This window comes from Pecten maximus, chromosome 16 (assembly GCF_902652985.1).
Source record: "Pecten maximus chromosome 16, xPecMax1.1, whole genome shotgun sequence".
Taxonomy (NCBI): domain Eukaryota; kingdom Metazoa; phylum Mollusca; class Bivalvia; order Pectinida; family Pectinidae; genus Pecten; species Pecten maximus.
In genome coordinates, this window is record NC_047030.1 from 6,796,571 (window position 1) to 6,824,034 (window position 27,464).

The window sequence follows — 27,464 nt, forward strand, 5'->3', positions numbered from 1 at the left end:
CTCAAAAATCTTAAATGTTTACCTGTTTACTATTATTACGTGAACTTTTGGGAAAAAAACCAATCGGACTTAAGAAATTTATATCAACATTTCTTATTGATAGTTACCTATCAGGCTACATATCTATTTTCTCACTTCATAACATACTGGCCAATCAGTGGCTGCCAGACATTTTATCCTTGGCTCAACGTTCTATACATAGAGGCTGTTTCAAAAATATATTTTTTCAATTGGTTGGTTGTTCCCTACAAAAGACCTACAAATTCATATTACCTCTTAATACATATTCAGTAATAGACTGATTATAGGCCAAATAACGACTAAAATTTCATCAAACAGTTAACTGTTTGGTCCTCCTAGGACTCCCCATTAGTACTATGGATAAAATGTTTGGGAATCAAATGAAGTTAGGAAAATCAATACAGTCAAACTTCGATGTTTCGAAGTTCAAGGGACTAACAGAATACTTCGAAACAGCGGGACTCCGAATTATTTATGGTTGACAATAGATTATCGATGTTTTCTTGTTAATGACCATATCTACAATGTACATGTCCTCGATGTCTTCGTGTTGATCGTCGCCTGTCAGGCCCACATCGAAAAGTTTAGTTAATTTACCCCAAACCCAACAAAATACAAACACTTTTCATCAATTATACCTAAGTATTTTTTAATTAAATAAACTATGTATCTATGTTACAAAACACTTATATCCCGTCTAATAGATAAAGCAAAAGTACAATGCACACTTACGTTAACGTTTACGTGTTTACGTTATGTGCATATAAAATATGGAATGCCGATCAGTTGGAGACTGCATGATTGAATGACAGATAACTTATTTACATGGATATTTATGTATAAGTTTGAAACGTGACACTTTGAATATGAGTGCAGACATCGCTAATAGTTTGTGTTTAAAATTGATCCGCTTGTTTTACTTGTACTAAATTTAACAAATTTATTGTTTATATTGTGCCCAGACCGATATAATAATGCACAATCGCACCATCTTGTTAACAGTGTCTGTATCCGTACAAGGTTACAAGGAATGTCATCAATGGCCACAATCGGCTACTGTTAAATGATAGTAGAGTTAAACGAAGGGGGATAACTCTGGTTGATAAAAACGAAGTTCCTAATAAGTAACGGTGAGAAAACACAAAGGCCATTGTCGTCACTGATGAGACCTGAAAGGACGGAAACGGCTGTATGATACAGTTTAATTCTGAATATAAATTGAAAGGTATCAGTTCTTGTGTGTGTTTTCGTTGATCTGATAATCTTTGGGAACAAGCGCACGTTCTTAGGAGTCTGTCTCTTTCCCATGCCACATGCGAAACGTTTTTTTTTTCTGTAAGATCGCATGCGGGATATTGTTTTTATGTCTACATGGTAATCTGAACTTTGTATTACAAATTAATAAGAATTTAACCGCACAAACACAGTTATACAAAACATGCTTTAATTTCCTGTATAATTCGGATCAATTGATGAGGGTAGTGATCGGCAAGCAGCCTTAACGATCTGGTTATTGTGGAACTGCAATAAAAGGTTTGTTTAAGGGCGAAACAATACCTGGCGAGAGTTTGCCTCGAACATAACATTTCCCCTGTTGATTGTTAAACTACGATGCAAAGGGGAGACAATAACACGGTTTAAGTATAAAAGTGAAATTCAAAATCTGAAATTTTCATAGATCATATTATGTATTTAATTATAAACTGACTCGTGTGGAATATAACTGTGTAGAGGGTAAAATTTACAAAACAGGGTACCGTCAAAACGTATTCAACAGAAGGCTTATCGCTCAGTTTTATTAACCAACTTATCCCTTTAACTTACCATAAAAGAAAACAGACAAAGTCGTCAGCGAACTGTAAAGTCTGGCTAACCTTAATGACCTTAGGATGCTTATCCCAAGATCTATTATAAAACATTTAATACATATACAAAAATAATCCCCTCACTCTAAAAAATGTACGTATGTATGACAATACGCAGACCCCAAAGTAAGGTTCGTCGGAGAAGATATTTTAACATGGTAAAGTAGTGGAAATTATTTTAATGCCTCAAAACGTTTTTTGATATCTGAATCAACATTGCGCAAAATCAAAATCAATCGCTTGTCCAATAACCCAACAGCTTAATTGAATCTGCAGGAACCCCTGCATTGTTAGCCCAGAATGCAGCTCCTCGACGGAAAGAAAGCCCTCCATAAGACTCTCGTTTCAATCCCATGCATGCTAGCAAGAGACGAAAAGCCTGTATAAACACTGTATAAGATAGGCATGATCCAGTACAAACAAGGGGTCTAACACCTCCCCTGCAAGGTGACTAACAATCAAGCCTTCAGGTAAACACATGACATCAAGACGACGCAGGTACAAATCAGGATAAAAAAACTCACTTAAACAAAAGTAGGGACGAAGGAAACCGACAAACACCAGCAAACAAACCGCCCAACATATCTGCAATAAAAGGTTTGTTTAAGGGCGAAACAATAGAGAGAGTTTACCTCGTACATAACATACTGGGCGAGAGTTTACATAACATACTGGACGAGAGTTAACTTCGTACATAACATACTGGGCGAGGGTTTACATAACATACATGTACTGGGCGAGAGTTTACATAACATACTGGACGAGAGTTTACATAATGTACTGGGCGAGATCGAGTTTACATAACATACTGGGCGAGAGTTTACATAACATACTGGGCGAGAGTTTACATAACATACTGGGCGAGAGTTTACATAATATACTGGGCGAGAGTTTACATAACATACTGGGCGAGAGTTTACATAATATACTGGGCGAGGGTTTACATAACATACTGGGCGAGAGTTTACATAACATACTGGGCGAGAGTTAACATACATGTAATATACTGGGCGAGGGTTTACATAACATACTGGGCGAGAGTTTACATAACATACTGGGCGAGAGTTTACATAACATACTGGGCGAGAGTTTACATAACATACTAGGTGAGAGTTTACATAACATACTAGGCGAGAGTTTACATAACATACTAGGCGAGAGTTTACATAATATACTGGGCGAGAGTTTACATAACATACTGGGCGAGAGTTTACATAATATACTGGGCGAGAGTTTACATAATATACTGGGCGAGAGTTTACATAATATACTGGGCGAGAGTTTACATAATGTACTGGGCGAGAGTTTACATAACATACTAGGTGAGAGTTTACATAACATATACTGGGCGAGATCGAGTTTACATAACATACTAGGCGAGAGTTTACATAATATACTGGGCGAGAGTATACATAACATTCTGGGCGAGAGTTAACATAACATATTGGGCGAGAGTTTACATAACATACTGGGCGAGAGTTTACATAACATACTGGGCGAGAGTTTACATAACATACTGGGCGAGAGTTTGTCTCGTACATAACATACTGGGCGAGAGTTTACATAACATACTGGGCGAGAGTTTGTCTCGTACATAACATACTGGGCGAGAGTTTGCCTCGAACATAACATACTGGGCGAGAGTTTGCCTCGTACATAACATACATTTTGTACTGGGCGAGAGTTTACCTCGTACATAACATTTCCCCTGTTGAGTGTTAAACTACGATACAAATCACACGGTTTTAGTATAACAGTGTATTTCAAAATCTGAAATTTTCACAGATCATAAGTTATATATTTAGTTGTAAACTAACTCGTGTGGAATATAACTGTGTAGAGGGTAAAATTTACAAAACAGGGTACCGTCAAAACGTATTCAACAGAAGGCTTATCGCTCAGTTTTATTAACCAACTTATCACAATTAAGTTACAAATACTTTCTATTACCATATTTTAAAAGGGTTAAAGTAACAGTTTAAATTATCTGAAAACATAGTTTTATGTAAATTCATAGCCAAGATATGAACACCAACGAAATATTATACCATAATGTCAATTTTAAAAATGGAATATAGACATATTATAAATCATTATGTAACTTACTGGAACTGTTTTGTCTCGCCGGTACCCCTGGGCCCACGACCTCGATATGTATACCTGCTGGTATAGAATGGTACAGTCGGGTATCTTCGACACAGATATGTTTAGATAGGCTTAGCGTTGCTTGGTAGTACAGTTATGCCGCCATGAAATTCTGAATTTATGGCACAACTTAAAAAGGAAAAAAATGTAATTTCACGCTTAATGGAAACAAAATTTCAGCAAATTAAAAAAAGAACCCATGTGCCTGTATAATACATTGATGATAACTTGTTCCCATAATTTCCCACAAAGTGAAAAAGATATTGTCGGATATAAGACAATTAAGACTAGCGACAAAACGATTTGATAACATCAGAGACCTATATACTAGTATATAGGTATCTGATAACATGGACAGTCTGGACACTTGATGTATACATGTGACATGGCGTCCTCTCCATAATAAATGTACCGAAAAAAACAGTATGTATAGTCAATAATGTTAAAGCCACATACTCCCGAACAACCTAAAATTCTAGCTGCACACGTGTATTAATGGCAATCCAAGATGCTCATTCACGCTCTCCCAACATTAAAATGACCACTGGCCTGGACGCTTGACCGGGGGAGTCCTTGAGACATCAGTGTATAAAAATAACTCGCCGCATTAAAATTTATAGCGAGATCTGTCAAGGAGCCGAGAACAAGGCTATACTTAATTTTAAAATGTTGGCAATATTTTCTTCTCTCGTTAAGTTCCAACGAATAATTTCCTTTCCTAAGGAAATACTCGGGTTTTGCCGATTCCACACACTTTTGTGTCTTTTTTTTGACAGAATCTGTCTGCGTATTCGCAGTTCTACGCTTGCGACGTTCCGCCATTGACTTGACTTGACTTGAAGTGAACTTCCTCCTCTATCAGGAGAACCTCTGAAGGATCCTTTGTATACAGAGTAAAAACAAAAGAGGAGAGATTTAGTGTAAAGTTAAAATCAGTAGTATTAGTATACATATAAACATATAAGTGATTTGGGTAGACTTAGATAATGACATTGATCACGGTTGCACCAATATTCAGTCCAGGTATCAATATCTAATCTAACTGGTCTGTATGGGTACCAGTTCATAACCACTGTAACAAGCTATAATAATTGTATGTTGCCGACAAGGCCATTTATATAACTGAGGGTTATCGTTATAATTGTTATGAGTACAATGTAGATATAATTGTAGCACAAGAGAGCAAAATGGATGTCAAACATAACAAACGTAAACATGCACATTAGTAACGCAGATGGGAATGAATGAAAATTATGACTATAGCTATATTACACAAATGTTATATGATTGATGATGAATAAAATGAGATAACTGTCTCGGAGTATATCATGAATAGCTGAATTATTTAAGAGGATAACAACACTTTCCGTTTAGAATGAAGGGCAAAGCATAGGCGCCTGGAGATGAATTCGAGCTGAAAAGTGCTTTGGTTCCTGGGGTATAGTACCGTGGAATCCAGAATCAGCTGTGATTTGTCCTCCTCTGAAAGATGGTGAAACGGCTGTCCTCCTGGAATCAGGCTTACTGCCTTATCAAGCGCATCAGGAATTGGGTTCCTCCTCTTCTCTAGCATTGGGCATTGCAACAGGAAATGGCTTGGTGTTTCAGGTGCCGATTTACAGAGTAGACAGGTGGTGTCAACTTCATTTTGGTTACATGCTCGCTTGTTTGTCTGAAGCTGATACGATCCTGTGAGAAGTCGTAGCTTAGTTGGAAGGCGAGTCACGTCCCTAGCGTTTGGTGTGACCGAGGAGATCGACACATGGGGGGGACACCAGGTTTGTAGCTTCCATTGTTTAAGAATCTCAAGGAATTTGATGATGCTACATCTGCCATGGTTACCGACATCCAATAGTTGTTGACTGCTGACTTACCATAGATTTCCATTTTGTTTTTGGAATACTCCTATCACCTTCTAGGAGATGGTGAGTAGAAGGAAGCTCATAGATGGCAAGCAATCTAATGACTTCGCGAAACCAGCTTGCCTGATCATTCTGTTGAGTACAAATGTACCTGGATGCAATGTCGTACTCCAAAGAGCCTGGCTGCCTCATGATACTGCCGAAGAGAGAGAGAATTCTCTTGTAAATCTCTGCTTCTGCTGAAAGAAATCCTGTAAGCGTGTACACAGCAGCAGTGGAGGTGCTGATTGGAAGAGAGAGTACTTGCTTTAGAATTTTCCTTTGAAATCTCTCGAATGGAAGCAGTTGGTTGGAAGAAGGTTGTAGGACTTCCAGTATATAGGATTATAGGGAGGACAAATGTTCTTATTAGGTGGCAGGCTGTATGAGATTCAAGGCCATTCCTGCCATGAAGCCCAGGTCCCATCAACGCATAGGCTGCTTGTCTTCCTTTCCTGATGTTCTCAGCGATAGCTATTTGGTTTTGGTTTCTTGACGCTCTAAGAATGCCCATATGTGATGTTTGCTTGACAATCGGCATCGCTGTGCCATTTATTTCGAAGTTGTGGTGTGGGACAAGTTCTTTTGTGTCCGAGCTGGCAACCTGCATCACTACGCTTTTTGTTGGTTGAAGTACGTAGTGCTCCCTATTGCTGTAGTCAACTGCCATGTTGATGAGTATTGCCAGTTCCTCTTTTGATTCTGCGATGAGGGCAACCTCATCTGCACAAGTGGGCGCAGGTATTCTGAGATGTCCTACCTTGGTTCCTAGTCCCGAGTTGTTTAGCCTTTCAAGGAGATCATTTATGAAGGTCTTATAGAGTTCCGTACTGAGTACTCCCCCTTGCCTTACACCTTGGAGGACCGAGAACGGGTCAGAGGTAACACCATCCCATTTTATGCATGAGGAGGCTTCTTGATGCAGATCTCTTAGCAAGAGCCACAATGCGCCGTTCACTCCTGAATTGATCAGTTTTCTGTTCAAGCTGTTGTGAGGAACGACATCGAAGGCAGACTTGGCATCAAGAAAGGCAATGAATAAATCTTGTTTCCTGGCCTTGGCCGCGAGTAGAGCTTCTTGCACCAGGAGAGCACAGCGTAGAGGAGACGCGTTTGCAGTGAAGCCTCTTTGTAGTCTACTTTGGATGGGGTCTGTTATTTCCTTCAGATGTTTTCGAAGCAAAACTTCAAGGATCTTGTATAGAACAGGCATTATTGTAATCCCTATGTAGCTTACAGAGTTCTTCTTGTCGCCTTTTCTCTTGTAGATTGGTGAGAGAATACCCTGCTTCATACAGAGTGGGATCTTTCTATGAGTAGCAATTGCATTGAGGAGCTGTGCCGTTATTTTGTATGTACCTTCACCTCCGTAGAGAAAATGTTCGACTTGTAGGTTTGCCTATCCTGTGCTTTGCCTGTGTTTAGTTCTTTGACTGCAGCTTTTACTTCATCCACGGAGAAGGATAGTTGAGGCTCACTTAAAGATGCTTGGTAGCATATGTCATTGATGTTTTCTACATCAAAGTCAGTCTGAACCGCAACCTCATCGCTAAAGAATTGGTTTTGTGATGGAGCTGCCAGTTGCATGAAGTGCTGTTTCCAACCTTCACAGATGTCATTTCCTGTAGTTCGCCAAGATAGCTATTAGAGGACCTACGCTGCTTGTTGACAAGAGAGTAAAATAGTTTTTTTTTATCGGATTCCCTTGCAAGCATGTTTTCCCGCGATTCATTCCTCTGCCTAGCCGCTTCTATCCTGATTTGTCTACGCAGTTCTTTCTTGTCTGCCTGTTTAGCCATCACAGTACGGTTGTTCGGTTCGGTTGGTTTCCCTGCTTCTTTCCATTTTGTATGGACTGTAAAACCCGCCGTTGCATTGTGGGACTAATTTTCATAGAAACTTGGTCCGGCAGCCACAGTTATTATTTTTGGGAATTCCAGTGTACTTTCATAAATACTCATTTTCTTTCTGTTTCTGTTTCACGATAATCTGTTAGGTATGTATCAAGTCCGAAAACTGTAAAAAGCTCAAAATGTAAGCATTGATATATGTTTCTTCGTGAGTATGTGGCTTTAACTAAATGAGAAAGAACTCTAACTAACATTCCAAACTCAAAATAAATACCAGACTGTCTGGTTTATATTCATGTCTGGTTACGTATATGACATATCATCATAAAATAAACTTTTAATCGCTGCTATTCAAATGACATTTTTACTTGGCTCATAGAATAATATTCAATTGTATGAAATAAACGTGATGAAACTACACGGAAACGGAACGCAAAAACCGGAAAAATATTTTTTCCGATTCACATTTATACCTTCCTCTATAACTTCCGGTGATAGTAAACTAAAACAAGAAGCGAGGGAAATGGACCTGTTTGGTGATCTGCCAGAACCAAGTAAATATTGTAACGATATGATGCCATATTTTTACACGGAACTTTGTCTGATCGACAAAAATATTGAACGGAAATGGTTGTTTTAATGAAACTTAACTGTATTATAACTAGAGTTGGTGATACAGAGACAGCTGGACTCGGACGGATTTCTCTTTCTCTGTTATTTTTTGATCAATTGTAGGTATTAGTGATTGATGCAATTAAAACCATCAATTACCCGAATACCTGGTTCGACATTTGAAAAAAGAGGAGTAATATGGTGTGTGACAGGTTTTATTTGTAGTACCCACAGGTACTTGGGGTAAGAAATTATATTAGTATATATATATATAGCCTCGTACTCTATTTTATAATGTAGACTATACTGACCAGTGCTCGAACGGGACCAGTGCTCGAACACTTTGTTTATTTTTGCCTCTCATTTCCTAAATCGTTTTTCCACATGAGTATTATGGGGTGTAACAGCACTTTCTTACCTCCGGTAGCGATAGCTCTCTATCAAGGACGATAATCCAAATTTGAGCAGACGACAATGATCATCATATAGTGTACAATCAAATATCATCAAACAAACATCGTTTCCGGAAAGTTTAGCATTCATGGAAAAATCTGTATTTTGAAAGAATTATAGCAAAATACATAATTTAAAAGAAAAGTAATGATTCAAATGTAGATCTGACACAGTTTTGAAAAAAATATCAAAATGACGGACGAAGACAGATTCTGAGTTGGGTGCGACAGCAGGTACCACTACGATTGTCTACCGTCACTTGTCCCAACAAAGGTTGACCTTAGCTTGATTGTCGACGAGTACCAATGGTTGTGTACCATATGTAGACAAGAGGAATAAGTTTTGACATTTCTAGCAAAATATAATAGGTATGGGACATCTTTACTCGTCAATGCTACTATGATCTGAATCGGAAGATATGCGCACTGGTCCAAAATGTCAGCTTCCGCTGTGTTCTGATCTATTTTTATCCCATGGGATGTTTGATAATCTGAACAATATTTTTTTAAGAAAGGATGTATGTACATTACAATATAACCGACTTAACCACAAAAAAAAACTGAAAACAAAAGTTTTATAGGGGTGTTCGAGCACTAGTACTGGTCTCTACTTACGTAAATACCCGCCATTGCACAGGTGTCATGTGACCTGCTGCCAAAAATAAACCAACATGCATAAGTCACGGTGATAGGCTTGAAATTACTAACGGTAAGTCTGTCCTGTATTATCACTATTAAACTTTAACTTTTCAATAGGTATTGGAAATAAAACAACAAAAAACTATGTTTTGTGTTCGAGCACTGGTCGGGTGAGTCTAATACGAGGCTATATAGTATATATATACAAATATAATTTCTTACCCCTAGTACCTGTGGTAGCACCAGGGTGTTGCAATGTACCATCCAGGTTGGAGAAATCTACCATTTTCAGCTATATACTAAATATAGCTGTTTTCAGCTATTCTAGCTAAACATATATATATGGGCGTATATATATAGCTACTAGCTATATCGATAGCTGAATTCATCAGCTACTTCACAAAGTGTAAATCCAGACAAAGTATTTAAACAACTTTAACCAATATAAACGATGTCGATTTTTATATTTTATTCATATTCGTGAAAGTTGTTTTAATACTGTCTGGTAGCTATATAGGGTGCACGTGGCAAACCTATCATTTTGTGGCGCACATACAACTTTGTGTATTTGACACGTCAACAGGTTAATTGTTTTGAAGAAGCTGAATTCAGCTATTGATAGTAGCTATATGTTTAGCTAGAGTAGCTGAAATCGGATATATAGCTGAAAGTGGCAGATCTCCCCAATCATTCCATCGCCTTCTACTAGCTATGCTCGGGCAATTTTATTTTTTATCAATATACTTGCAAGCTGTATGTTTATGATTTGGGAATAAGGTAAGGTGACAAGAAAAGTTACCTCCCCTTTGCTTGAGCATAGCTACTTCTACCACTGTCAAGCTAGGGCCTGGGGGGACTTCCCTTTAAGTTGACCTATAGAGTGGCAGACCAGTATTTCAGTCCTTGATGGAGACACTATACTGTTTCTTGTTTTAAAAGATTAAGGGGATTTCTAGTGTAAGTAGTAAAGTAGTAGGATGTCAGTTCAGAGAGCGGCCAGTATTTAGCTATGATTATATTTTTCTCGGATAAAAAACAGATGTAAATTGATGATTCTGGTATCTTATCAATATTCAATTCAGAAACCTGCACATTATGTCATTTCTCTGACAATAAATGGTAAAATCAAAAACGAGCAAGAACCAGAAATATCAGCTCAAACATACCGCCATCTTTGATAGAAGAGTATAACTAAGGAAATAAAAAATAAATTGACGCTAATGAGATTCCCTGCGAGATTTCAACAGATAAACAGATTCAAAGCTATATATCTCTTGAGCAATATCAAACATTATTAAGTTGAATAATTACACAAACCCTGACAAAAAGCTGGTTAAATATCTCTGATAATGTTTTTTAGACTGTAGTCATGGATACCATATTCAGATTAACATCGTCACGAGAGTTCTCTGAGAAGTATCGTGGCGGATTACGGAGACAACTCCGAGCAGTATAATATTGGAATGTGCTAATTAAACATTACCAGATGTGCCGGTAGGCTAATAGTGACATTGCTAAAATTGCATTAGAAATGTTTAATTATACTAAATATTACTCCAAAGTTACACGACATCCGCTATTTGTAGCATTTTCGAGGTTATTGTTTTGCAAAACTATCGTCAATGGAAGGGAATCGTAGCTCTGACGACAACCATCTATCGGAAATGGTCCATCTGTCGTCCAGAGTTACGTTATCGCAGCTAAGCGAGAGGTTACTAGTTCGAACCCCAGTGCAGACAGGTTATTTTTCATGTCTCCTTTAGCTTTAATTCCTATTACAGATTTGATGCTGACCTCTAGAAGCGTAAGTTATAGGATTTTGATAGGCTTCCTTGGAGTTAATAAATGAAAATTATTGCAAAACAATCAATGACAAATATACTACCCCTCACTGAGGCCCCATGTATTTCTTAATGTTTCTCAACTAATAACCATGAGACTCGGAATACCACAACCGGTGTGAATTCATTTGGCTAAAATGTGAACTGAAAAACTTGTTCCTGATGACTGCCTGATCACAGGTCTCTGACATGATCAGTGCCATTAAAAGGCATTAAAATTAGATGTACATGTACCAACAGAGCTGACAACGCATGGTCTGCCCGCTGAATGACGGATATATGTAACACTGTGTACAAGTCACACCGACCAGCTCCTTCTACATTTGTTTACAGACCCTGTCACCACAACAGGATCCAAATGTCATAAGGCCTAAACCAGTGAACGTCCCAGCTGATGTAGCTAGTATTATTATCATAGTGATCACCTATGACACCTTGTCTATCAGTTTGGGTGCCTTAGGTTCAATCATCATATCAATAATAAAAACACACGCATTAAAAATGAAATATGCATCAGTGATTAATATCATAGTTGACAATTGAATTTAAATAAATATATATGACAGACTGAAGTGTTGAAAATTTTTTTTTTTCAATGTTTATAAATTTGATTGAAACATCATTATTTTATAATATTGAATTTTAATGTATCATCATGCAGTATTAGGTTTAAGAATATTTTATTCAATATTCAACAATATTTCACATTATATTAATATGGAGGTGGAAGACAACTTTACTTATAAGAGTACAAAATTAGACTTTATATTAATTCCTTTTCCAATGTTTCAGTATATGGCTTTGACAGCTGACCCTGATACCTAAAACTAAAGGTTTAGGTTTTAACTAAAGCACTATTGAAATACATCGTCATACATATATATGTTCAAATATAGTTAAAACTATTTTTAGAAATCCAGTTCAGACACAATCTGAAAGAAAAGTTATGTATTCTCATACTTCTAAGGTCTTTCTTTTGATACATTTACATGCTATATGTCTAGTGCTAAAACATTGAACAGCTTTGCTAAGGTCCTATGATTTGAATGATCAATTTCCCAATATTTTTTACAATATACATATTTCTGTTTTTTAACAGCAGCTGTGACTGCTAGCAATAAGTTGTCAACAGGATCAGAGGGAAATGTCAACCAGGAGGAAGAAAGAGGACAAAAGAGGAAAGATACAGAGGATGAACTTATCCACAACAAGACTACCAGCAAAATAAAAGCCTCTGGTAAAGTTTATACCCATAAGTGTGAATCAAATTGTGTGATATTTTGATCAGATTTTAGTTTACATTAATGTATTATCTTTTATGGCACTAGTGAGTTAATAACTTGAGGTCCAGTTAGTTTAGGAGGTATTTGGTGGACAACTTATCCATGCAGCTGGGATCAAAGTGACTTATTTGAAACATGATGTGTTGTAATATAATTAATTATGTAAATTGTATGTTGGTTGAATCCCTGGACATGTACATTTTGTTTTGAGTCTTAAGTTACTGTTATTGTTCCCAGAAACCCTTTAGGTTCCGTCATGTAAAGTTCACGGCCACTAGTACATATCACAAACCTATGTATACAGGCCGCCTGTTTAGGTTCTAATAAATGTTACACAATTCATTGTAAATGAGCCTATCTATAAAGGTCACCTGTCTAAATGGCCACGTTTTCTCCCCCCTTGAGTGGCCTTTACAGAAAGGTAGTCACTGTTGTGTGAACTGGTGTTTTATTTGTACTTTCAGTTTTCCAAGATAGTCCTGCATAATTCATTTTGATTAGGTAGAAAATTATGAAAATCAATCAAACATAGATTTTCTTATGTAGGACATCCAAACAATCGAGAAACACTACACTATCATGAGGGATTTTATGTATTAATCTTCTATGGGTAATCCACTAGTAATATTAATGAGTTTAACTTCCTGTTTTAGCTTGAGAAAAGACAGCTTTTGACCTACATGTATCAAGATTCTGTGTTAAGTCCCATTTGTCCACGTTTTGTATTTGTTTCGTGTAGTCCAGTTCAGACTGAAGGGATACATGGCGGAGAGAAGAGGAGAGAGAGAGGAAATGCAAGATGCACATGTCATGATGGATGATTTTACGTCTGAATTTACCGACTTAGACCCATCTATGTAAGTTTTCAACCTTATCCATGGTCAGTTGGTGTCATTGCTCATTAGGTAGATACAATTTTCAACATTACTTCAGGTTATTACTATTATAGTGTAAATGTATTCAGTAGAATTTCAATCTTTTATTGTTCCTAACACCATAGGAAAATATTTTTATACACTGAAGACTTTTATAGAACTTTAAGTAAACATTGTGTTCAAGCAACTCTTGGTTTCCAGAGTTTGGACCCTAAATTTAGACATACATTACCAGTAACGGTTCTGCGCATTCTTCATAATCTGAAAACTGAATGAGAAGAAAGATCGTCTGTATTATGAAATGTTTAAGTTTAAATTTGTCTGAATCGAAGGAGGTCTTTATTTGAACACTTGCTATCTCAATCAAAAACTTAGCCAACATGTTTTTCAGTCACAGAAGTTTGGTCTTGTATGAATTGTATTATTATCCTGGTCTCTGTTGTAAACAGTTTATAGACTAAATGTATTGGTATGTATATATTTATCAAATTACTTTATTTCAGTATATTACTTATATAAATGAAACCTGATGGAACAGGTCTTTGATGGCAAGGTGATTTTCTGTTATCTTGTTTTGATTATGTGAAACCATGAAGAAAACAATTCCTCAAGTTTACTTACATTTCCGTTGTGTTTTCATTTCAGTGTACCTGTGGCTCTGTATGCTGATTGTCGTGTTTTCATTTCAGTGTACGCCTGGCTCTGTATGCTGATTGTTGTGTTTTCATTTCAGTGTACGCCTGGCTCTGTATGCTGATTGTCGTGTTTTCATTTCAGTGTACGCCTGGCTCTGTATGCTGATTGTCTTGTTTTCATTTCAGTGTACGCCTGGCTCTGTATGCTGATTGTCGTGTTTTCATTTCAGTGTACGCCTGGCTCTGTATGCTGATTGTCGTGTTTTCATTTCAGTGTACGCCTGGCTCTGTATGCTGTCTTCGATGGTCATGGTGGTGCTAGGGCTTCCAGGTTTGCATCCCAGCATTTGCATAAAATTCTGCGAGATAATTTCCCTAAGGGTAAAGTATAACGAGAAAAAAATATTTCTGACAGTGAAAACGTTAATATAGTGAAATTAGAAATATTATCTTCATGGCAAGAAAGTCAATATTTCATGCTCAAAGAAATTAGGCTTAATTGTATTTTATTTGAAATGTCTGCATATCGTTTACTTTTGTTTCAATTAAAGATAATATATTTGAATCAATGTAGATGTACACATCGATCAAATTTTTAAAATGTGTTAATTTACATATATATTTAAAAGTTTTCAAATTGTTCATTGCTAATGTAAGGATGACTATATAAGTAATGTAAAACTAAAGCATTTTGACACATACAGATCTGTTACAAGCCATGCTCATTTCAGAATTAGAAAATAACAAACTTTAGGTATAATTGTGAAAGTTGTGGACTTACATTGGCTGTTTTATTTCCTTTCAGGGGACATAACTCAGGTTGATCGAGAGATTAAGAAGGTCTTTGTGGAGACATGCAAGAAAACTGATGAAGAATTCCTGAAGCTGGCGACTAAGAGGTATATTGCCATTACCTTTATCGTGAAATGTTTTATAAGAACAACAATGGAAAGTACCCTTATGGGTGAACAATGTAGTTTCTTATTTGGATTACTAACACCTTGTAAATAATTTTAGTTTTTCTGCCGAGACAGACAAAACTCAAACTTAATGTACTGCTTCTTAGATTACATTTCAGGTATAAAGGTCAAAGGTCAGTCATTTTCTGTAAATAGAATATATTAAAATCTGGACACTTGAATTCCATTGCCTGGTCAAACTCATTTTGCTATGCTAACTAAGCATATGAAAATTGGAAAACTTACCATTAAATCTGACAGTGGTTGGGGAATCACCATGCCTCAACTGTCTATCAGGATATCTGCTCTCAAATATGAAGTTGAATTAGTTGGTAAAAACATTCTTACTCAACACACAGCAAAACATAACAAAGCAAAAAAGCTAAAGCTTAATTTATTACAGAAAAATCATCACTGTTACAGAGCACATTATAAATGTCGATTCATGGGGGGAGGGGTTGTGTTTGTGCCCAAGGAGCCTGAAGGGGACATGAATATATACATCTACATCCTTGGATAAAATGGAGCAATTTTTTAAGGGCTTAAGGGGCGTGCACCAACAGGGGGCAAAAAACCCAAACTTTCTTCTGTGGTATGGATAAAGGTATTTTAATCATATTTGGTCTGCATAAACCTTTCGCAACATGACCTGAATATGGTTTTACTTAAAATTGTATTCTAGATGTACAGGGCCCAATAAAAGAAGTTAATTGGTCTTTAATGTTGAGTGATTTTTTTCAACTTTATTTACTGAAAGTAAAAGTGTTAAAGTTAAAGGAAAGTGCAAATACCTGGTACTTAGAGGCAGATCCCAAAACGAGAGAAGTATGTTTTTTGTAATGTAACTTAGAGAGATTTGTTATAATCATTGAAATATCTAGGTGGGCAGTGTATCTTGTTGAGTTTAGACATTTTGAAATATTTACTTTCAGTAAACCATCATGGAAGGATGGTACAACAGTGTCCATTGTTCTGGTAGTCAACGACACAGTTTACACAGCTAATCTGGGTGACAGTCAGGTCAGTTTTCTCACCCTTACACCTCGTATGTAATACACTGTGAAAAATTATGTATTGAATACAATGTGTTTGTATATTTAGGGCTAATGCTGCTTTACCGTATCTATCTGCAAATAAGCCCTTCCCCACAAATAAACAACTTCTTTACGTTTACAGAATAGTCAATTTAAAAATGTAGGCTTAGTGTGGTTCACAAATTAGCCCTCATAAAACTTAGATATTCTAAACTTTCACACTAGGGAAAGGAGCTAATTTGAGGATAAATATGCTAAACTTTCACACTAGGGGAAGGGGCTTATATGAGGCTAAATATGGTAAAATTTTACACTATAAGAGGGGGCTTATTTGAGGATAAATGTTGTAAACTTTAACACTAGGGGAAGGGGCTCATATTAGGATACATATGGTAACCTGTATCAAATGATAAACAGCAATAACTAAAAAGTTCAGTGATAATCTTTAATATATTGGTGCTTTTATTTATTATACAGTCCAAGAACTTTTTTCGTTAGATAATTTTTAATGTTACTTCTCAGGTGTTCTTGTGCCGTCAGAAAGAGGACAAACATATCCCAATTCACCTAACCACTGTGCACAATCCATCCGCATATGAAGAACGAATCAGAATTCAGAAGGCTGGTGGTTCTGTCAAGTAAGAGTTACCTCCCTTTGTATGGGAGTAACAAAACACAAATCATCCTAAATTCAGTACTGGGATAATAATTTGTGCATAGGATAGAAATTAGGTGTGGTATATTTTTATGAGATTTTGATAGTCATTTTTTTTTATATAAAATTAAGTAGCATGGATGCCAAGTTTTGTTTTCTTAATTCTATTGTGATTTTGTCTGTTAAAATGAGTCAACATACATGGGGATTGAGTGGGTTCAAGTCGTTAGTGTAATTATTTTGGCCATAACATTTAATTTACGTCTCCAGTCTTTCCTGGGATCCTGTCCCTCTGTCTATTTGTCTTTGTCAAGATTTGGTTTGAAAACTACTACAGTTTTCATTAAAACTTTTTGGATATGTCATTATACACAAATGTGGTGCACCTGGGGTTAATTTTTGGATACATGTACTTTTAAGACAGTTATGTCCCTTTGACATGTTCGATTGTTCTATTGTTCTATGATTGTAGATCTCTTGTCTTGAAAAATCTTTCAGGTTTTCTCTAAACTTTCTATCAACTTGATATTACTATCTGATCATTTCTTATGAATACTTCTTTATCTGTGTGTATGTAGCAGTTACCTTGGTACTTTATCTGTGTGTATATAGCAGTTACCTTGGTACTTCTTTATCTGTGTGTATATAACAGTTACCTTGGTACTTCTTTATCTGTGTGTATATAGCAGTTACCTTGGTACTTCTTTATCTGTGTGTATATATAGCAGTTACCTTGGTACTTTATCTGTGTATATAGCAGTTACCTTGGTACTTTATCTGTGTGTATATAACAGTTACCTTGGTACTTTATCTGTGTGTATATAGCAGTTACCTTGGTACTTTATCTGTGTGTATATAACAGTTACCTTGGTACTTTATCTGTGTGTATATAACAGTTACCTTGGTACTTTATCTGTGTGTATATAGCAGTTACCTTGGTACTTTATCTGTGTGTATATAGCAGTTACCTTGATACTTCTTTATCTGTGTGTATATAGCAGTTACCTTGATACTTTATCTGTGTGTATATAACAGTTACCTTGATACTTTATCTGTGTGTATATAACAGTTACCTTGGTACCTCTTTATCTGTGTGTATATAACAGTTACCTTGGTACTTTATCTGTGTGTATATAACAGTTACCTTGGTACCTCTTTATCTGTGTGTATATAACAGTTACCTTGGTACTTTATCTGTGTGTATATAACAGTTACCTTGATACTTTATCTGTGTGTATATAACAGTTACCTTGGTACCTCTTTATCTGTGTATATAGCAGTTACCTTGGTACTTTATCTGTGTGTATATAACAGTTACCTTGGTACCTCTTTATCTGTGTGTATATAACAGTTACCTTGATACTTTATCTGTGTGTATATAACAGTTACCTTGGTACTTTATCTGTGTGTATATAGCAGTTACCTTGGTACTTCTTTATCTGTGAGTATATAGCAGTTACCTTGGTACTTTATCTGTGTGTATATAACAGTTACCTTGGTACTTTATCTGTGTGTATATAACAGTTACCTTGGTACTTCTTTATCTGTGTGTATATAACAGTTACCTTGGTACTTTATCTGTGTGTATATAGCAGTTACCTTGGTACTTTATCTGTGAGTATATAGCAGTTACCTTGGTACTTTATCTGTGTGTATATAACAGTTACCTTGGTACTTTATCTGTGTGTATATAACAGTTACCTTGGTACCTCTTTATCTGTGTGTATATAACAGTTACCTTGGTACTTTATCTGTGTGTATATAGCAGTTACCTTGGTACTTTATCTGTGTGTATATAACAGTTACCTTGGTACTTTATCTGTGTGTATATATCAGTTACCTTGGTACTTCTTTATCTGTGTATATAGCAGTTACCTTGGTACTTTATCTGTGTGTATATAGCAGTTACCTTGGTACTTCTTTATCTGTGTATATAGCAGTTACCTTGGTACTTCTTTATCTGTGTATATAGCAGTTACCTTGGTACTTCTTTATCTGTGTGTATATAACAGTTACCTTGGTACCTCTTTATCTGTGTGTATATAACAGTTACCTTGGTACCTCTTTATCTGTGTGTATATAGCAGTTACCTTGGTACTTTATCTGTGTGTATATAACAGTTACCTTGGTACCTCTTTATCTGTGTGTATATAGCAGTTACCTTGGTACTTCTTTATCTGTGTGTATATAACAGTTACCTTGGTACCTCTTTATCTGTGTGTATATAACAGTTACCTTGGTACTTTATCTGTGTGTATATAACAGTTACCTTGGTACCTCTTTATCTGTGTGTATATAGCAGTTACCTTGGTACTTTATCTGTGTGTATATAACAGTTACCTTGGTACCTCTTTATCTGTGTGTATATAGCAGTTACCTTGGTACTTCTTTATCTGTGTATATAGCAGTTACCTTGGTACTTTATCTGTGTGTATATAGCAGTTACGTTGATACTTCTTTATCTGTGTATATAGCAGTTACCTTGGTACTTTATCTGTGTGTATATAACAGTTACCTTGGTACTTCTTTATCTGTGTATATAGCAGTTACCTTGGTACTTTATCTGTGTGTATATAGCAGTTACCTTGGTACTTCTTTATCTGTGTATATAGCAGTTACCTTGGTACTTTATCTGTGTGTATATAACAGTTACCTTGGTACCTCTTTATCTGTGTGTATATAGCAGTTACCTTGGTACTTTATCTGTGTGTATATAACAGTTACCTTGGTACCTCTTTATCTGTGTGTATATAGCAGTTACCTTGGTACTTCTTTATCTGTGTATATAGCAGTTACCTTGGTACTTTATCTGTGTGTATATAGCAGTTACGTTGATACTTCTTTATCTGTGTATATAGCAGTTACCTTGGTACTTTATCTGTGTGTATATAGCAGTTACCTTGGTACCTCTTTATCTGTGTGTATATAGCAGTTACCTTGATACTTTATCTGTGTGTATATAGCAGTTACCTTGATACTTTATCTGTGTGTATATAGCAGTTACCTTGGTACTTCTTTATCTGTGTGTATATAGCAGTTACCTTGGTACTTTATCTGTGTGTATATAGCAGTTACCTTGGTACTTTATCTGTGTGTATATAGCAGTTACCTTGATACTTTATCTGTGTGTATATATCAGTTACCTTGATACTTTATCTGTGTGTATATAACAGTTATCTTGATACTTTATCTGTGTGTATATAACAGTTATCTTGGTACCTCTTTATCTGTGTGTATATAACAGTTACCTTGGTACTTTATCTGTGTGTATATAACAGTTACCTTGGTACTTCTTTATCTGTGTGTATATATCAGTTACCTTGGTACTTCTTTATCTGTGTGTATATAACAGTTACCTTGGTACTTTATCTGTGTGTATGTTACGTAGGACGAGCGTCGAGTAGTTAGATGAGAAATGAAAACAACATTGGATATGAAAATTAACAATTTATTTACAACAAAACAACAAAACACACTCACTCTCAGCCATTTCCACACAAATTTAGATTCACTAAAGTCTCTGCTCCAAAACAATGGTCAATCAAATCCACAAACGCACATCAAACATGTGCGGTATATCTGTAGCTGTAGCTATAACTGTGCCAGTCCATTACACATGACGTATTACCAACCGCAGTCAGAATACAAGTTAAGGTTTCCACACAGGATACCAACAACCAACAACACTAAGCACGTTGGTTACACAAACACCTTATGTGACACATCCAAACACTGACACTGTAGCACTTCTGGAGCACAAACCTCCTCAAGCTTGTCAGTGTTTAAATCACTCCTGTACCTCCTGACCTGTCCTGGCGCTCGGGATGTAATGATGGCTGACCATCCTGTCTGATGGTCCTGGCGCCGGCATTCCCTGGCGATGGTATAGGCCCTGGTAGGGGTTCATATGCTGGTGTGACCCTCACATGGAGCTTAAAGAATAATAATACAAGTTGTCTAATACTTGCACACAAACCTCACTTATACCGAAGTTATTACACAACAATCTTAATCAAATAATTAATATCAATATTAATTATTAATAGGAAAAAGGCTAAATTACCGTTATATATTACTCACAATATACTACAATGTAATAGATAATGATTTCACAAACGACTATGTGCGGGCTCAGAATATCTTAAGAACTATGTTGAAAACAATGCACACAACATCATACGGCCACTCAAGGCTTCCATACTTTTCCAAACATGCATACGTTCTCACCCGAGTACACTTCAAATTTATAACATTAGTTTAAGTTATAATAATTACAAATATATATACACATAGCTTAAATAATAATATTTATGGCAAATTACAAAGCAATATTCGTAAATATATACCTTAAATAAGCACAACAAACAATAACAACAATGTTACGCATCACTGAGCCGCACGCTCTCTAAAGAGTGTTTACCAAAGATATTTATCAAAAATAGGGCTATGAAAACAGTAAAATAGGTACAGAAATATAAAGATAGACTTACCACAGTCTGACATCTGTGCCTGATATAAATTCCACTGCTAACGCAGTATAAATAGGGTAAAACACCCGTAAATCGCGGTCCGAGACTTTAACTCATTATGACCTCGCACCTACCTGGTCACACACTCCCGTACGGTAGCCAATTAGGAACATATAATTACAAACACCGCACGAAAACAAATAACAATTATATACATACGACGTGACAGTGTATATAGCAGTTACCTTGGTACTTTATCTGTGTGTATATAACAGTTACCTTGGTACCTCTTTATCTGTGTGTATATAGCAGTTACCTTGGTACTTCTTTATCTGTGTGTATATAACCGTTACCTTGGTACTTCTTTATCTGTGTGTATATAGCAGTTACCTTGGTACTTCTTTATCTGTGTGTATATAACAGTAACCTTGATACTTTATCTGTGTGTATATAGCAGTTACCTTGGTACTTTATCTGTGTGTATATAGCAGTTACCTTGGTACCTCTTTATCTGTGTGTATATAGCAGTTACCTTGGTACTTCTTTATCTGTGTGTATATAGCAGTTACCTTGGTACTTTATCTGTGTGTATATAACAGTTACCTTGATACTTTATCTGTGTGTATATAGCAGTTACCTTGGTACTTTATCTGTGTGTATATAGCAGTTACCTTGGTACTTCTTTATCTGTGTGTATATAGCAGTTACCTTGGTACTTCTTTATCTGTGTATATAGCAGTTACCTTGGTACTTTATCTGTGTGTATATAGCAGTTACCCCCCTTTACCCGTTTGTAGACAGAATCATGTCCAGACTACTCTTTCTGCAGTTTTTAAAATTGACGAAGACATGTACAGCACACCTGTACACTGTTGTTGTTTACCTGTAATTAGTCTTTTGATCTGTTTTTTTTTTGCCCCTTTTGTCTTTACCAACAAGTGCTTGAAGCAGACAGGGAATCAGGGTGGATTAGGGATGGGGGACCGATTTAGTTTTAATTGTTGTGTGAAACCCATTTAAGTGCTTAATACCAGTACAATGATAGGAAGTAAGACTTGTTTTGTAAGATGTCACATAACAATCTAAATCTCGTCCAAAAGTTGGTCACTGTCCCTGAAATGTATCGGAATCTGATGACTCATTGTCTGTATGAACCATATTTCACATACCATGTCTCAGTTTTTTTTGTGCTGTTGTTAGAGAGGGCCGTGTAATGGGAGTCCTTGATGTGTCGCGCTCCATCGGTGATGGTCAGTACAAGAAACATGGAGTCACCTGTTTACCAGATATGAAGAAATGTCAGCTTACACAAAATGACAGGTAGGTAATTAGTGTTTAACAAGGATATCTATCCCCTCCCCCATCTTATATAAAGGGGCCAAGGTTTGTACGTAGTACCAGTTACCACTGTGTCTGTGTATGTCTGTGGCCTGTGTGCGTCCATGCAAAGCTTGTGTATATGATATCTCATGAACTCCTGGACAGATTTAGATCATATTCACACCATAACATAACAGCATCAAATTCAAGGTCAACACCTGATTACATTTTCACCGGGTTCAATCGTACTGACCAGGCCCTGGTGAATTTTACACCCGGGCAACGATAATTTCTGTTGAGGTATTTTTTCTCTTTTTAGGTCATCTGACCCAAAGGGTCAGGATGACCTATAGTCATCATGTTTCGTCCGTCGTCGTCCGCCGTGCGTAAACTTTTCACATTTCAAACATTTCACGTTCCACCAGTGGGATTGAGCTGAAACTTGCCTGAAATGATGCTGGGATGGTCCTGACCAAGTTTTGTTAATTTCCGGGTCAGTCTGAAATCCAAGATGGCCGCCACAGCCGCCATTTTGAAAGCACATTCGAAACTTCTTCTCAAGTTCTACTGGTGAGATTGAGCTAAAACATGCCTGAAATGATCCTTGGATGGTCCTGACCAAGTGTTGTTATTTATCGGGTCAGTCAGAAATCCAAGATGGCCGCCATGGCAGCCATCTTGAAAAACACATTTTAAACTTCTTCTCCTGTTCCACTGGTGCCATTGAGCTGGAAAATGGTTAGGATGTTAAGGAAGGAGAGCCAACAAAGTGTTGTTATTTTTCGGCTTCTTAAAAACTTTGACATGGCAGCCATGGCGGCCATTTTGTAACATGATTGCGCAATCATGGTTTTCCTGAACAACACCTATTTCAAACTTCTTCTCAAATTCCACCAGTGGGATTCAGCTCTAACTTGCCAGAGATGGTCCTGACCAAGTGTTGTTATTTATTGGGTCAGTCAGAAATCCAAGATGGCCACCATGGCCAACAGTGCCACTAAACCTGCTACAGAGAATGCATGCTACAATAGTATAAGGGTCTTTAATTTAGAGTCAGATGACCGTTAAGGCCCTTGGGCCTCTTGTTTTGATGTGATAATGCTGTCCTTCAAGGAAAATAACCCAACCACGGAACAATATGATAAATTGGCGATAACTTGCATGGATAACGGACAGGACACACACATAAAAAAAAAATACATAAACAAAAACCATCAAAAGTTCAACTCTGGTAATTTTTACATCACTACCATATCAACAAATGGAGGCGCCCGTGTGTAAAGCTCCAGAGCGTCTTCGTTGCCACATGTGTAAAATATGGAAATGTTTAATTTTCCTCTTTAACTGTTACCAATCAATCCAATAAGACTTGATAATGTCAAAATATATAATTCCGATAAACTGTGAGATTAACAGTCATTTTGATCGCTTATTTTGCTGTAAATGTTGCATAATTCGTGGATAGGGGCATAATTTGGTCATACCCGCCTACACTGTGGGCGAATTAGCAAAAAATGAGAAGTGTTTTTCCTGTCCGTTATCCTTGCAAGTTATAGCCAATTTATCATATTGTTCCGTGGTCCGGTTATTCTCCTTGAAGGACATCATTATCACATCAAAAAAGAGAAAAAATATCTCAACCGTTCTTCCGATCCTGTCTTCGGCGCTCATTTTCTATAGAAATTATCGTTGCCGGGTGTAAAATTCATCGACGCCCAAGTGTAAGCACCGGCGCCCGGTCAGAAAGATTGAACCCGGTGATTTTGGTTATTGGCAATCAAGGTTAAATGTCAAAGGTCACACTTGGCTACTTATCTCATGAAACCTTTGACAAATGTTTTACTGATTGGAGATGTTGGGTTATATCTGTGTGGGCCTTCACAACTCATTTTCTTTATTTTGTTATAGTGTGAGTTGATAATCAAAAGATGTTTAGAGAGATAAAATGAAGGTTCTTTTGATACACCTGTCTTTGTTACAGCTGTCTTTGATATATCTGTCTTTGATACACCTGTCTTTGATACACCTGTCTTTGATACACTTGTCTTTGAAACACCTGTCTTTGATACATCTGTCTTTGATACACCTGTCTTTGATACACCTTTCTTTGATACACCTGTCTTTGATACACCTGTCTAGTGTATTGTTTAATTCTGTGAGTGTAATCTCTACATGAGGCGATATCACATGTATGTTTCCATAGGAGAACTAATACCATTACACTGCATGTACAGAATGTAAAGACAAATTGTTGACATGTCATTCTATACTTACAGGTACCTTCTGATCGCTTGTGATGGTTTATGGAAGGCCTTCTCACCAGAAGAATGTATCAAATTTACAAACACCATTTTAGAGGTAAGTTATCTCAATCTGCCATTAATTTAAGCAGCTAAAACAATAGTTTTGTTAGACACTGTAAGGGTTCAGCCAGCGTATGATTTTTTTTTTACTTATATAAGTTTCCAGATCACACTTCCTTTCAATCAGACTTTCTTAGCATTGATTTTGTACTTTTGTGGGAAAAGGGTTATTCTTTACAAAAAAAATGTTGCGATGATTCAACAAAACTTAGTGCAATGTATATTAAATGCTAAGAAAATACCAATAGTTTGTGAATCTCATTTTTCTCAGGTGGTTGTCATGGTTACCAAAACAGAGGTGTATGATAAGTGTGACCATTTTGCCCATAAAATCAGACCAGTCTTACGATTGGAGATTTGAGTTATTATATTAGAAGTGCAGTATATATACTGATTTGGACAAAAACAAAACAAAACCCAGCATTTCTTTAGCATCTTTTAATTAGAGCAATGTATGATTTGTTGTAGGATTCCAGTTTACAAGGCACAGACTACCAGTCCGCCTCAGAGGTCCGATTGGACAGTGTAGTTAACAAACTGGCTAACAATGCAGTGTTGAGACTTAGTTCAGACAATGTGACCGTGATGGTGGTGGATATTAAAAACACAAACAGCTGATACAAAGGGACTGGCTCAAATCTAAATATAGACACTAACAGCTGATACAAAGGGACTGGCTCAAATCTAAATATAGACACTAACAGCTGATACAAAGTGTTAGGGTCAAAATCTAAATATAGACACTAACAGCTGATACAAAGGGACTGGCTCAAATCTAAATATAGACACTAACAGCTGATACAAAGGGACTGGCTCAAATCTAAATATAGACACTAACAGCTGATACAAAGTGTTAGGGTCAAAATCTAAATATAGAAACTAATAGCTGATACAAAGGGACAGGGTCAAAATCTAAATATAGACACTAACAGCTGATACAAAGGGACAGGGTCAAAATCTAAATATAGACACTTACAGCTGATACATAATTACCTTAACAGGACTAAAGGATCAAGGTCAGACTCTAAATATAGACACTAACAGCTGATACAAAGGGACAGGGTCAAAATCTAAATATAGACACTAACACCTGAAACAAAGGGAGAGGGTCAAAATCTAAATATAGACAGGAACAGCTGATAAAATGGACATGGTCAAAATCTAAATATAGACACTAACAGCTGATACAAAGGGTCAGGGTCAAAATCTAAATATAGACAATAACTAGACACTTACAGCTGATACATAGTGTTAGGGTCAAAATCTTAATATAGACATGTACAATAACAGCTGATACAAAGGGTCAGGGTCAAACTCTAAATATAGACACTTACAGCTGATACATAATTACCTTAACAAGACGATATGGTCAAGGTCGAAATCTACATACAGACATGAACAGCTGCTATATTATTTCCTGAACAGAACATAAAAGGTCAAGTTGTAATATAGACATGAAGAGCTAATACATTATTTCCTGAAAGGACTAGGGGGTCAAGGTCACATTTTAAATGAAGACACAGACAGCTGATACATTTTAAACTGAAAGGACTATGGGGTCAAGTTCAAATTCTAAATATAGAGTATTTTGATGTGAATATGTTGGAAATCCTACAATAAGCCTCTGCCTGGTAATAAGACCACCCCTATCTATGTCAGTTCAGCTGAAATGTCAACAGATGTAATTACATTGCTCTGTAACAGGTACATCTACATTGTCAGAATATGTGCTGGACTGCTGTAGGATAAAGATAGCGTTATTTAGGAGTAGATCAACATTCCAGTTGTAAGGTGGAAATGATACCAGATATTGTAAAAGCAAAATGTACATAATAAACAATAAGGTTATTGTTGAGGAATTCTTGGAACGTTGTTTCATGGAATGTTGGTAATTCCACAATATGGTAAATAAGGAAGGAATGACATCCCCATACATCAGGTTCAGAGTTAAAAGCTGGTAACTGTTGAATGATGGCTGGATAAAAAGTGAAGTGAAGAGTTCTAAAACTGGCCAAGTATTCATGAGATCATCAAACTGTCTCCTCATCAAACTGGTCTCCTCATCAAACTGGTCTCCTCATCTTAACTCCTCCTTTCCGTAATGGTTCAAAATCATGTACCTACATATCTTAGCACAGATGAAATAAAATAAACAGAAATTTAACACTTGTTTCTCATTCAGGTTTTGGTTATTGTCAGAGATTGAGGTTTAAGTCTGAAACTGTTTAATGAGTGATGGCCCAGATGGAAAAAATACCTATTAAAGGCCACTTGATTTATGTTTTTATTGAAAATAAATTATTTCAAAATATAAAAATTGTTCTAGTTATTTCTGTCAGTCTGTTCTACACAATGACTCATTCTTAACTTCAAATTATATTTTCTTCAAAACTTTTAATCCAAGGATGCAGAGAAGTAAGTACATGTATAGCGTGGCGAAACTCTTGAATTTTCAAGGTGGATTTTTTATACTACTGTAAATGCATGTGTGTAGATCGTGTTAAGACATATTGAGTTCTGTTTTCATGATCACTCTTTGTGGAAT

The 27,464-nt window shown here is 36.5% G+C and overlaps 2 protein-coding genes and 1 long non-coding RNA gene across 5 annotated transcripts; 1 reads left to right on the forward strand and 2 right to left on the reverse strand.

Annotated features, from left to right (window-relative positions):
- Positions 1 to 6,020: 6,020 nt before the first annotated feature.
- Positions 6,021 to 7,145, reverse strand: LOC117314580. The gene has a single exon (XM_033868646.1). The coding sequence runs from the start codon at positions 7,143 to 7,145 to the stop codon at positions 6,021 to 6,023; it is 1,125 nt and encodes a 374-aa protein (XP_033724537.1).
- Positions 7,146 to 8,267: 1,122 nt separating this feature from the next.
- Positions 8,268 to 27,247, forward strand: LOC117345090 (integrin-linked kinase-associated serine/threonine phosphatase 2C-like). Of its 3 annotated transcripts, none has more exons than XM_033908037.1 (11): positions 8,268 to 8,336; positions 12,426 to 12,563; positions 13,349 to 13,466; positions 14,394 to 14,500; positions 14,925 to 15,018; positions 16,011 to 16,098; positions 16,635 to 16,750; positions 22,437 to 22,556; positions 24,833 to 24,914; positions 25,388 to 25,544; positions 25,590 to 27,247. In XM_033908037.1, exons 1-10 carry the CDS (start codon positions 8,306 to 8,308, stop codon positions 25,535 to 25,537), a joined length of 1,044 nt encoding a protein of 347 aa, XP_033763928.1. In that variant the 5' UTR covers positions 8,268 to 8,305; the 3' UTR covers positions 25,538 to 25,544; positions 25,590 to 27,247. The 3 variants fall into 3 exon arrangements, with proteins under 3 accessions (XP_033763928.1, XP_033763929.1, XP_033763927.1); XM_033908038.1 differs by having other exon boundaries at positions 25,681 to 27,246; XM_033908036.1 differs by having other exon boundaries at positions 25,388 to 27,246.
- On the reverse strand, positions 20,200 to 21,443 carry LOC117345091. The gene is made up of 2 exons (XR_004536347.1): positions 21,258 to 21,443; positions 20,200 to 20,699 (listed from the first exon to the last, which is right to left on the reverse strand). It is a non-coding gene; the product is annotated as an uncharacterized LOC117345091 (long non-coding RNA).
- Positions 27,248 to 27,464: the final 217 nt, after the last annotated feature.

What these genes read in the sequence shown, in the direction of transcription:
- LOC117345090 (XM_033908037.1), top strand. Translation starts at nt 8,306, where the DNA reads ATGGACCTGTTTGGTGATCTGCCAGAACCAA. An exon ending in ACCGACTTAGACCCATCTAT is followed by an intron (nt 13,467 to 14,393) that starts GTAAGTTTTCAA and finishes TTTTCATTTCAG; the next exon opens with TGTACGCCTGGCTCTGTATG. An exon ending in CTAATCTGGGTGACAGTCAG is followed by an intron (nt 16,099 to 16,634) that starts GTCAGTTTTCTC and finishes GTTACTTCTCAG; the next exon opens with GTGTTCTTGTGCCGTCAGAA.
- LOC117314580 (XM_033868646.1), bottom strand. Translation starts at nt 7,145, where the DNA reads ATGCCTGTTCTATACAAGATCCTTGAAGTTTTGCTTCGAAAACATCTG.